This window comes from Petaurus breviceps, unplaced genomic scaffold (genome assembly GCF_028583685.1).
Source record: "Petaurus breviceps papuanus isolate PSGF00001 unplaced genomic scaffold, PetGlider_PUasm1.0 37, whole genome shotgun sequence".
Taxonomy (NCBI): Eukaryota; Metazoa; Chordata; class Mammalia; order Diprotodontia; family Petauridae; genus Petaurus; species Petaurus breviceps.
Window position 1 is genome coordinate 35797952 of NW_027186296.1, and position 13242 is coordinate 35811193.

A 13242-nucleotide genomic window follows, 5' to 3' on the forward strand; every position below is an offset into this window, starting at 1 on the left:
AGAATTATAGCTATATGGCAGATATATAGATATATATCTATGCAGACACAGGAAAACATCATAAAGATACGTGCTTATTTAATAAACAGACTAAAATGCAGTGCCCTACAGCAGAGCCCTGGCTTTAGAGTTAGAGGACCTAGTTTCAAACCCAGCTTGACAAGTGGGTGGTTGAAATAATGGGTGGTTGGGAGAATCATTTGTCCTTTAGGTTTTAGTTTCCATATTTGTAAAGTTGGGGGGGTAGACTTGATTTAATCTCTAAGGTCTCTTTCAACCCTAAATATTTCACTATATATGACTTTCCTATCCTCCCATGTCATGCTTTTTCTCCTCTGCATTGAGACTGTTTCTCACACTTAGCTTAAAAGACCCTCCATCAGGTTCCCTGACCACTGCTATCTCTCTGTCCTCACCATTTCATTCCTTTACTGTTTTTTCTACTCAAACATTCTGTGATTTTTCTCTTATCTTCTACATTTAGACTTGCACCTTCTCTCGTGTCATTCCCTATGCTTTGAATCTCACCCACTCTCAAAAACTAAATATCCTTCTTTTTTTCCAAAGGTCGTACAAATATCCTGCCTTCACCCCCGCTATGGAAATCTTCCTGAACAAGTGGAAGTGAGCTTTTAGATACCCTTCAACACTTCCTTAGATTAAAAACATCTTTGAGAGCTGGGGTAGGGGAGGTGTACATAACCAACCTACGTATCCTAGCTCATCCTACGCCACTTATTCATGGTCTTCCTTAAATATTTTGTGCAGAAATTACTGAATAAGTTGAGGGGACTTCTTATATGTCTACTAATATTTTATGTACACCCATGTAGCCCTAGGTTTATCTGTTATCCCTTGATCTTCCTGTATCAGTCAACAAACATTTATTAAACATTTGTCACATGCCAAGTATTGTGCTAAATGCAGAAATAAAAAGATAGGCACAACAGTCCCTGCCCTCAAGGAGCTTACACTCTAATGAGGAAGCAACATGTAAGTAACTAGGTATAATCAAGATACATACAGAACAGATGAAATACGATCTGGAGATGGTAAGGCGTTAAAGTCTATCTGTTGAGTAAGAATCGTTTCCAACAACTATGGCGAGGGCCATGACCAACAGGCTGGGTGCTAGGAAATGAATTGTGAGGGCATGACAATACATGAAGCACCACCGCTCCCCCTACACCCTGGCCAAAGAACCCCCATAAAATAACTTTCAATTTTATGCCATTGTTTTCTGCTCCTGAGTGTTAACTGAAGAATGACAGGAAAAGGTGAAGAAAGCACTAAGACTTAAACAATTTTAAGATAGTATGTAAATATTAATTTGTTATTAGCATTTTAAATGTGAGATCTTTTCCAAATGTCAATGAATTGGCCTTATACTGAAGGGATTAATCTGTATCAATATTGATATTCTCATTATAACTGAAACTAGAAGACATAAGGAAACTAAGGATCAAGTGGAAGGATGACTCTTGGGTTCTGCTTGGAGAAGCAAATAAAATGAGTGGTGAAATTCGTTTCATCATGGATCCAAAGGCATAGAAAAACATGATCTACCACTTAATCCCCCTGCCTTGTAATGATCATGATAAGCATAAGCAAAAAGATCATCATGAAGCTATCTATAGCTTACATTGCAGAGGCTGAAAAGATGGAGAAATTCTACAAAAAACTTGGCAAGATCCTTCAAACCAAGTTAACATATTGATTAACACTCAGTGACTTCAAAGCAAAGATGGTAGAGTTGGGGTGAAAAAATCTGTTGGAAAATATCATTAAGGATTAGACATGAAAGAGTCAAAGGCTATAGACAATGCAAAGGCTTTATATATCTGACTATATGTCATGAAAACTTTCTTCAAGAAGAAAGTTGAAAGGTAGTGGACATGGAGAACACCAAAAAAATTAAAATGACTTCTTAACATATAGGAAATGGCAAATTACTGGTGAAGAAGACATTAAAAAATCAATAACAAATCAGAAGGATAAAGATGAGAGGAAAACACCATATCCAATTACAACAGCTCAATGGTTATTGGACAAGGATTTCACATTTGGAGTACCATAGTGTGATCTATTCAAACAAGCTACTCTCTCTCTTTGCCTATCACACGCACGCACACGCACACACACACACACATGGGAAATGGATAATAAGGAAGCCAAAATAGCTCAGAAACCATTAGATTTACTTGTCAAGCAGAACAATATGTAAGTCAAAGTAACAACACTGGATATAAGTTCATTTGCAACATGCTACAACAGAAGATTATAAATAATATCACCTGACAAAACAGAAAAAATGGTGCAGCAGGGGTGGAGAACCTGTAGCTCCAAGGTCATACATGGCCCTCTAGGTCCTCAAGTGCAGCCCTTTGACTGAATACAAACTTCACAAAACAATCCTCATAATAAAAGCATTTGTTCTGTAAAACTTGGACTCAGTCAAAAGGCCACACCCAAGGACCTAGAGCCTCAAGGCTGCAGGTTCCCCACCCCTGGTGTAGGGGAAAATGATTCTGCAGAAAGTTTGATTGTCAGATCTTCCTAAAACCATTTATAGATGAAATTGGAAGGCATATAACAGACAATAAATGGAGCAAATCTGTTGACATTTTTACAGATACTCTTTATCAGCTTCAGATTAATAGATCAACAAAACCCAACATATACTGAAAGTAAAACTTCATATTCATTGTAAATAATGAAATAGTTATTAGTTATAAACCCTTATAACACCATAAATCCTCTGAAATTTTTTTTTACTTGTTCCTAGGCAGTTAATTACACCATACTAAATGTTCTTACCAATACCAGAGAACTTAGTAGTTGTACATGGAAGTTGGTAAAGGACAAAAATGAAGTATTTCACTTACTACATATAACAAGTAGGAATTTAATAATATACATGATGATAAATATGGAAAATATGAAGAGGATAACTATTTTTTAAAGTAGAGAGGTAAGATCTGGTTCCTACAAATACAAAATGTGGGTGACTTCACTTCCCCAAATAAGATCATTTACCAATGAACTTTAAGAACTGCTCTAATGAAAAACTCAACTTTGGGTGTTTGTCCATTGTTATGATGTATATACAGTCCATTTTCCCTTCAATATCCTTGTATGAAATGGGACATGCAAACATGGTTTAATAAAAACAGAATATTTATACTTTCTTTAGTAAAGGAAAATGTTTTCTTATGAATAAAATTTCATGCATGCATTACAGACAATGCATTTGATCAAAAAAAGCTGACGAAGGGGCGGCTAGGTGGTGCAGTTAATAGAGCACTGGCCCTGAAGTCAGGAGGACCTGAATTCAAATCTGGCCTCAGACATTTAACACTTACTAGCTATGTGACCTTGGACAAGTCACTTAATCCCAATTGCCCTGCCCTACCCCCTTCAAAGAGCAAAAATTTTTAAAAAGCTGTTGAAGTGGTCACTGTAACCTTATATATATTCTAAGAAAGATCTGTCTGTTTCCATCTTTTAAAAAATAATTTTGCTTTTTGAGTCAATGTGTATTTAAAAAACTATTTTTGAAGTACTTGTGAGTGTTCAGAATGAAATACTCTACTTACAGTTAACCAAATTGGATCAGATGTATTTTCAACATAAATTTGTAAGAATGTCCCTGTATACCAAGGGTCACTTTACAGGAAGGTGAATGTAAAGTTCCAGTGGTGTTATATCTGACCTGCTATGTTTAAGTCCATTCTAGATACAGCTAGAAATTTTAAAGACACTGAAACTCTTGCTAAAAACAACTAAAACCTTATTACACTATCTATCAGCACATCAAACACAGACATATACAAATATGTATACAACTATAATGTAATGAGATAGATTTTATTCTAGCAATAGAATAAACCATCTTGGGCAACCATGTACTTGTTCCATTGATGCAGTTACTATCAAAACATATTTTGGAACTTCCCTTTTGTAACTGTATTCAGAATGAGTTTATAAACACACAAGAATCATACATGAAAAGCGGTTCCATTATTTTATATTTTATAATCACATCTCATGTGTGCACACACATGCATACATATGTAGATAAAAATGTGTGTACACATAAATACACACATTTAATACAACAAAAATTCTCAGTTTCAATTTTTCCAAGTCTCTATTCTTCCTATTGGCAGGACACCTAAGTACAGATATGCACAGACATATCTACTTTTTCAACTTACCTCCATAAAAGAGATTCCTAAGCTCCAAACATCAGAATGGATTCCATACTGCTCCCCTGAAATTCTTTCAGGCTATAAGGAAACAAAAAGAAAGTCCTAAGCCTAGGCAAGCTGCTTAAAGAAAAAAAAAACCCCAAACAACAAACAACAAACCTAAACAGATAAGCAAGAAACTAAGGCAATTAGATACTGAGGCAGGATTATAATGTGGTGGAATCTGTAGGAATGGGAAATTCAATTCACACAATACTACAGTTTCTTTATTTTAATATCACTATGTTAGAAGGGTCAAGACCTTGAGGGTTTTCTTAGATGTTCATGGCTGTGGTGCTTGTATGCTGCTTTTGGGACTTTACTCCTCAATTCAAGATGAGTGGTAAAATGTGCCTCAACAGCTAGGAGCAAAATCAAGCCTTTGAATCTACAACATCCTTTAGCTCTCCTAATATGAATAGTTTGTGGATGAGGTTCTGTAGGATGGGAACTGCAGAGAAGAGATAGGCTGAACGAACCATGGCAAAATGGTGGTGGGCTAATGTTCCGGAAAAATAGAACAAAAGGCCCCCCCATCATTCACACTTTATTTTGAATGCACTCCATGTAGAATGATAAGAATCCGTTTACTGTCAATAACAAGGCCTATGTCAACAGATAAAGACATAAATTTTTAAAAAAGAGAAAGAAAACTTGCTTTTGGGAGAAGACACAGCTCAAAGTACTTCTTAACCTTCTTCCTGTTCACATATACTTGTTTCTATGTCCCCTGTGCTCCTACCCACTCCATTCTTTGGATCCTATTTCCTATGAAATTAGCAGAGTCCTTTGACAAGGCTGGTGACTAGATAAGCTTTTCTTTTTTTATTTGTAACCTAGTCTACTATCAAGATAGAATCATTCACCAGGGCAAAAACAGCAATGAGGGGTATTATGTGACAATTTCTGTGATGCTAGTGAATATGACCATCAAAATACTTATAATAACATTTTACTTAAGACTTTCTATAACTCTAATCTCTCAAATTCTGTGCTCACACCTAGGTAAACACATTTTCTGACTTAGACTCATTCAATGTGTGCAGAGATCTGTTCATTGTAGAAATGGTCATTGCAAGCCCAGGGCTGAAGTGACTGAAGGTGGGATACTGGGGTACAATTACATTATTGAAAGGCTAAGCCACAGCTATGGAACAAAAAAGAAACAACTGCTTATTTATTCATTCAACAAATATTTATGGCATACCCAACAACCGGGTCTAAGTTCCTTAGACTGCTCAGTGACTATTAAATTACACATTTTCATCAGAGTAAAGACCCTTTCAGTATCTATCACAATAGATATTCAACAATCTTGATCCTGGAGAACTTAAAGGGAAACACACCTTCCTCCTTTTAGCAGATAGGTGGGGACTACAGATGTAGAATGCAGTATATGCTGTCAGAGAAGGTTGCTATAGCTATTGGCTGTGTTCTAGGAAAGGTGCGATGGGGGAAAAGTGTGGTTTCAGATAAATGAGACAACAATAAGGTTTAAAATCAGATAGTCAATAAAATTATTAAACAATAAGAAAAACAATCTATAAGTGTGAATTTTATGTAAATTTACTCAGAAACTGCTGACCAAAAGGGCACTAGTTTAATGGAATAGTCTTTCTCTTTTTTCTTTCCTTTCATATTTCTTTTCTTCTTAAAACCAAGATAATAATCAAGAAAGATATAGCTATACCATACAGAAGGTGGCAAAAAGCATACTGCAACCCATGTCCATAAGATTTTGTTAGGCATGACAATGAGATTAAGTACATTCATTAAATTTGTTCATTAGACAACAAGCCAAAGAGAAAAGTGAACTGTGCACTGAAAATTAAGCATTGAAAAACAAATTTAAAAAGGAGAAGCGAGAGTGTGAGCTAGTGTTCAACTATAGATATCAGGTGGCAGATACAGAGAACTCCTTGTGGACAGGATTCTGACAACCTCACATTGCAGAAATTATCCTTTCAATAAGCAGAGGAAACAAGATTACTGTTGTGATGCAGGGCTTGGGCAGTAACGAATGGCAAGCTCAGGTAGTAAGCTCGGTGTGGCTACCCTGAATTCATATGGTAGGCAGAACTTGGCAAATGTCCCCAAAGCCACTGAAATAGATTCAAAGCACAAGGGAGGTTCTAAATTCATTCTGGATTTATAATGCCAGGCCTATATGGCCTCGAGCAGCAGTTTTGAGCTGATGTCATACTTGAAACTAAAATGGTCTGCCAAAAACCCCACCAGACTCTGCATTACTCATGATGAGCTGTGATGGACATTTTGCAGTTAAAATGCTGAAGCTGGTATGTGGCTCCTCTGATATGACAGCTGTCACCAATGTAGAAAGCAAGTTAATAGGAAAAAAACTATGAGTCAAAGTAAAAAAAAACAACTGAGTTTTAAGTACACTGAAAAAAAAAAAAAGCAATTCACAAACCCTAGCACATTCTTTTAGAGGCTTGATTTAACATTGTTTCTGAGGGAAAAGTTTCTGGAGGAAACTTAGGCAACTTTCTGACTTCTCTCTGCCATCTTGGTTCCATCCCCTGACCCTATGTGATGGGAATGGGAACTTGAAGATCCTCTCTGCCCCTTAACAGACCTAGGGGAGAGTTTGAAGACCTCCCCTGGTTTGAAAGTAAACTCTTCCCCCTAATAGGCTGAATATAGTCACATAGAGCCTGTGGTAGGAGAGGTTTGCTGAAGGGAAGCAGAGCCCACAGGAAGCTGGTCAGAGCTAGCTGGTGAGAGGATGCTCATTAAGGAGATAGAGAGGTTTGTGAGTAAATATTGATGTTGTGTTGGTTTGTAGGAAGGCTGAAGGATGCTGTGGCTCTCTGCATTATTATGGCTTCTTTTGGTACTATGATGGAATTGGCTTACTGGTTTTGGGATTCAGTTTTCTGTTGTCTAAATAAGTGCTTCTGTTCTGTCCTTTACCTGGAGAGTTTGGTACATTCTACGATCAAATGTCACGCAAAACTTATAGTCATGGTCTTTATTGTGATCGTGGGTACTACACCCTACTAGGGCACATTCTTTACACAAACAATAAGAAGCCATGACTTAAAAAAAAGTGTGGGTAAGCAGGGTGAGGGGGAGTGATGTGGGTGGTGGTCATGAAGAACTGTAATGGTTTAGAACTCAATAACTCAGTAAAGTTAGAAGGAAGAAATACTTCCTTCTCTAGCTGCCAGCAAAAAGGACACAAGAATTAGGCCCTGTGGCTTAATATATATATATATATATATATATATATATATATATATATATATATATATACACACACACACACACACACACACACACACACAGAGTCCAAGAGGCTCATTTAGTTATATCATTCTATAATTGTCTGGGATTTGTAAGAGGAAATTCCAGCATCTACATGCTACAAGCACAAGTCATCAAGGTGAACTGGTTGACTTCTATAATGATGGGGAGGGGGGAGGAAGAGAGAAAGAGAGACAGAGAGAGAAAGACAGAGAGAGACAGAGACAGAGAGAGACAGAGAGACAGAGAGACAGAGACAGAGAATATGTGTTTCTGGCTGGGGGTCAAGCAGCTTATTTTACCTTACAAAATATGTAGTGCACTTGCAAGTATTTTAAACTGGCATTTTTCCTAAACATATCATCTTTACGTTTTGTTTTCAGACCATTATAATCTCTGTATCAATGGCACCATTTAGTTTCAAGCATGTAATATGGCTAGTCTTCATTGAATAGACTGCAAATTCTCAAAGAGAAATCAAAGTAAATGGTGATGGAGGTGAAATATAAATATTCATGTTGATTTTCTGGATACTATGGTCCAAGTAATGACCTTCTTTTAGATAATTTATTTCTAAGCCTGTAGATTTTTAAAAAATATCTTGAAATATTGAAATTATAATTTTACATTTTCATATGTGATTTTTAAAACTTGACATTTACTCAGTAATTCAGTTTTCAAAAGAGGGAAAAAGCTCAACAAACTAGAATGCCCAGATAATGAAGCTGTTCAGGAGGCAGTGTGGCATAACGTTAAAAACACTGGTTTTGGAAGACTTGAGGAGTTCATGTTTTAGTTCTAATACTCAAAGTAAAGAATAAGAATACTAGAAAAGCAGGAAGGGGCAAGGTTGTCAGGGGCTTTAAAAGCGAAACAAGGATTTTTTATTTGATCTTAAAGGGAGTCAGTGAAATTTACTGAGTAGAGAAATGACATGGTAAGAAGTACACTTCAGGAAGATCATTCTGTAAACCAAATAGGAGTGGGGAGAGACTTAAGGCCAGGCGAGCAACCAGCAGTCTATTCCAGTAGCCTGCAGGATCACTTCACCAGATATAAAATGATAAGGGTTTGTACCTAAGTGGTACCTGCATCAGAAGAGAAGAGGGGTATGAAAGACATTATTGAGGTAAAAAACAACCATGCTTGGTAACAGATTGGATACATGGGGTGAATGTGAGAAGTTGAAGGTGACAATCAGGTTGCAGACATGGGTGATTAAGAGGATTGGTGGGGTCCTCAATGGTAAGAGGAAAATTTGCAAGAAGAGAGGGTCTGGAAAAAAGATAATGGAATTCTGTTTTGGACATGCTGAGTTTTGAGTAGCCTATGGTTTGAGATAGGACATCTGGTGATGTAAGAATGAAGGTCCAGAGAGAGGTTGGGGCTGTATAAGTAGATTTGAGAATCATTTACACAGAGATGCTAACTGAATGCATAAGAGTTGATGAGATCATCTAGGGGAAGAAGAGAGTCAAGGACAGAACCTTGGGGGCCACTCATAGCTAGTGGATGTGAACTGGAAAAAGATTCAGCAAAGAAGACTGAGAAGAAATACATACTAAGTCAACAAGGAGAAGCAGGAAAAAGCAGTGTCACAAAAACCAAGAAAGAAGAGAGCATCAAAGAAGAAACCGAGCAACAAGATCAAAGATTACCGAGGAATTGAGAAGGATGAGGATTAAGAAAAGACCACTGGAGCGGCCAGGTGGCGCAGTGAGTAAGAGCACCAGCTCCCTACCCCTGGAAAGTAAGAGAGGAAATGGAGGTCCTGATTGCTGATGGCCTTAAGGAGTTTGGCCAAAACAGAGAAGTATTAGATAATAGTTAGCAGGAATGGTTGGATCAAAAAAGAGTTTTTCCATATAAGACAGGGGTAAAGAAGGAGCACCTGGTTCAGATTACATATGTACTGTAAATTTGTAGTGGGCTTAGTTAGCATGGTTTTAGGACCTTCTCTAGCTCCTTTCTGCAGGACGAGAATAGGAATGGTCAGTGGACAGTGGGAGTAACCTGTCTTTGTACTCCCCATGATACCTATCATATGCCTCATGATAGTATTCCATTACACATCACCACCACCACTTGCTCGGCCAGTCACCAATCAATGGGCACCTACTTTGCTTCCAGCTCTTTGCTGTCTCAGGGAGTGCTGCTCTAACATTTTGGTATAAAAAAGAGTAAAGAATCTTACTCATATTTGGGTTTTGGTTAACTGAGGCTTTATGATATCTACATTATAGCTAAAGTAATAGATATATTAATTACTATAAAATAATAATAGTTAGCATTTATATATAATGCCTATGTGCTAAGGCAACATGCTAAGCACTTTACAATTATTATCTCATTTCATCCTGACAACAACCCTGGGAGATAGGTGCTATTATTATCCACATTTTACATTTGAGGAAACAGAGGCAAAGATATTAAGTGACCTGACCAAGGTCACTTGGTCAGTGTCTGAAGTCAAATTCAAACTCAGGTCTTCCTGATTCCAGGTCCAGCCCTACACCACCTAACTGCTTCTTACTATGATGAACAAGGTCCCCCAGGAGTCAATATTTTTCTCGCAGCTAGTTTATGGCAAAGCCTGCTTCAGAATTCAACTTTTATGGTCCTCCATCAAGAAACCTGCTCTCTTTATCCAGAAACGTTAGAATTTCATGAGACAGTCTAGTCTAATGAATCAGCTCTACCTCATACTCATTGCCTTCAATTCATACTTGATACTTTCCAGGAGTATGTATCTCATCATTGGAACTATTGGAGCAGGTAGGACTAAGAAAAAGCCTCGGGTAAATAAAAGGTTTTGAAAAGAGGAAAAAGGCCTTTTTCAAGGCTGACCTTCAGTTTCTTGTTTTTTGTTTTTAACCATGTCAAAAATCAGCAAGCTTTTATTAAATCATGTCATTCCACATATGCCATGCTCAGTCCAGCTTTCTTGCCTTCTTCATTTCCTTTGCCCTGCCCGAACAGTTTTTCATTTCCCTATCCATTTATTGTACCTACCCTTGCCCATCCAGTTCAAGTTCCCCCTATTTTTGTGAAGTTTCCTTTTCCTTTAAACCAGGGTTGCTTAACCTTGTTTTGTGTCATGGCCTCCTTTGGCAGTTTGGCAAAGCCCATGGACCCTTCTCAGAAGGATGCCATCATGTACCCAAATAAATATACAAATTGTAAATAATTAATAATTATAAATAAGTAAAGAAATTATAAATATAAAATATACAGGATTAGAAAGGAAGCCAATTATACTGAAATACAGTAATCAAATAGATATTTTAAAAAAACAACTTGTTCATGGACCCCAGGTTAAGCAAGTAGTGTACAAGAGCAACCACTGATAGCTCTCTTCTACCTCAGGCAAGTTCCTTAAGCTCACTGCTCAAAATAAGCTCTCTATATGTCCCCTTCAGTGAATCAGAGTCTGAGTTGGAAGAGGTCTTAGCAAGCATCTACTTCAACCTTTACTAAGAAAGACTCATCACTACAATGCCCCAGACAACTCAGAGACACCAGAGGAGTGAGCCAGTGTCAACCAGCTAGGAAGTGTCCTAGGTGGGAGCTAAACTCAGAACTTTCCTGAATCCCAAGTCTAGCATTCTTTCCACTTCACTGTCCTGAACTCTGAATTGTAGGGCAGACATACATGGTCATACTGCACCATGGAGAGCTTCACTGCATCTGAATATGATGTCTTGCTCCCTAATTGTTTCACATGTGCTTATCTCCCTAACTAGATCGTAAGCTCTAGCCCCATCTGTCTAACACAGAATTAGGCAAGTAACTGGTGCTTAGAAAATACTGGCTGACTGAAGACATCCAAGCCTGGACAGGGCTTCCATTATTATGGAGCTTGTAGAAAGACCTAGTATAAAATTCATCTTCCTTTCAAAGATACAAGTTTATTCCTCTTAAATCCATGACCCTGATTAAAAAAAAAAAAAAGGCCTGGTACTTCATTACAGAGACTTTGCCTATCAATTTATACTTCCTAGTTACCTTGATTTTCTTAGCTCGGACTATAAACTTTATGACTGGAATCCACTCAACCAAGAAGAAAAGCAATTTTACTATTGCCAATCGGATCTAACATTTCATAATTTTAATCCTTGCCTTTTCAATTAACAGACAGACGCATTGTATTCATCCATAAACACTTTGGAAAAAAGTAATTTCTTTAATGTACACCTGGGAAGGACAACTGTAATCTGAATTTGTACAGTCAAAGAATAATGCAATTTAATTATTAGAGCAATTTAAAGCCACTAAGAACATGATGCACTGTTGAAAAGTTGATTCATTCGGAGGTGTTTTTTCTTATCACAGTATTCTGAGCTCTTTCACCAACTGAAGCTGCTTCTCTCCGTCCCTCCCTCTATAGTCCCCCAAACTTGCCTACCCTGGTGGGACCAGAAGGATAATTAAGTCTTGTTAAGAATAAGGCACAAAGGTTTCAGAGGTTAACAGATTTCCTCATTACCTAGAAAAAGGCAAATAAATCATTTTCCTAATAACAATTTTAGCTACTGTTTATAAAGTGCTTTAGAGATATTATTTCATTTTATCCTCACAGCAACCCAGAGAGGTAGGAGCTATTATTATCTCTATTTTACAGATGAAGAAAGTGAGGCAGACAGAGATTGTGACTTTCTCAGAGTCATATGGCTAGTAAGTGTTCAAGGCTGGATTTGAACTCAGGTCTTCCTGACTCCAGGTCCAGTGGATACACTGCACCCCCTAGCTGCCTCTAGTCTCTCAAATTAATAAAGTCCAACAGTTAAGAAGTTGCTATTTTTCCTGTATTCTGGTACCTAAACTGACATAAGGCACAAGGTTGGATTTTTTCCCTTAGAGAAAAGAATCCATCAAAATAGATTTTGTCCATTTTGTCCAAAAATGTCCATCAAAATGAACATTTTTTTATTTAAGGGATGAAAATCTTCCCATAACAAATCTGAGCTCTAGATGTAATTGATAATTGCTGTTTCTGTTTCCATTCACTGGAAGTCATTTTGCAAGCACACAAAGGGAAGCACATTTACTGAAACAAATATATTCCCAGGCTCAAAAACTGAAAGAAATGCTCTTCAGAAGAAGAAACAAGCCAGGCATGGTGATGTATGCCTGTAATCCCTGCTGCTGGGGAGAGTCTAAGGCTAATGGATTGCTTGAGTTCAAGAGTTCTGAGCTGTGGTAGGGTTAAAACCAACTGGGTGCCTGCACCAAGTCTGGCACAAACATGGTGGAACTAGAGGGCCACTGGCTGCTTAAGGAGAGGCAAAATGGCTCACTGTGGAAAAACAGAGAGTAAAGCTTCCATTAACATTCAATATTGGGACCATGCATATGAGAGGCTGCTGCACTTCCAGCCTGGGCAAGATAGGAAGACAGGTAGATAGACAGACAGAAAGAAAGGGAAAAAAGAAAAGAGGAAAAGGAAGAAAAGAGGTCAAAGAAAAAAAAAAGAGCCGTATTAGTTTGTAAAATGGTTTTGTCTTTTCATTTCTTTTCTTGTAAACATCTCAATGTTTCAATGGGACCAGAAAACCTATCTTACCAATTAGCATGAGTCCAATGGTTGACTTGAAGAAGCTAAAAGTCCAGGTACTAGAAGGAGCTGTCTCCATGGGCTATGGATTTGAATAGCCACGAGTAAAATTTGGTAACACCAATAACTTAAGTGTTGTTGTGCCTGCATTCCTGGAGAAAACAACCAATC

The 13242-nt window shown here is 37.7% G+C and overlaps 1 protein-coding gene across 1 annotated transcript in view; it reads right to left on the bottom strand.

The window, feature by feature from the left end:
• The window catches only part of MAP2K5 (mitogen-activated protein kinase kinase 5), a 292027-nt gene that overhangs the window by 104216 nt on the left and 174569 nt on the right, over window positions 1-13242 (bottom strand). Inside the window, exon 15 of the mRNA XM_069097384.1 lies at window positions 4218-4289. Within this exon, the coding sequence (XP_068953485.1) occupies window positions 4218-4289 (72 nt within the window). The remainder of the gene's footprint in view (window positions 1-4217; window positions 4290-13242) is intronic.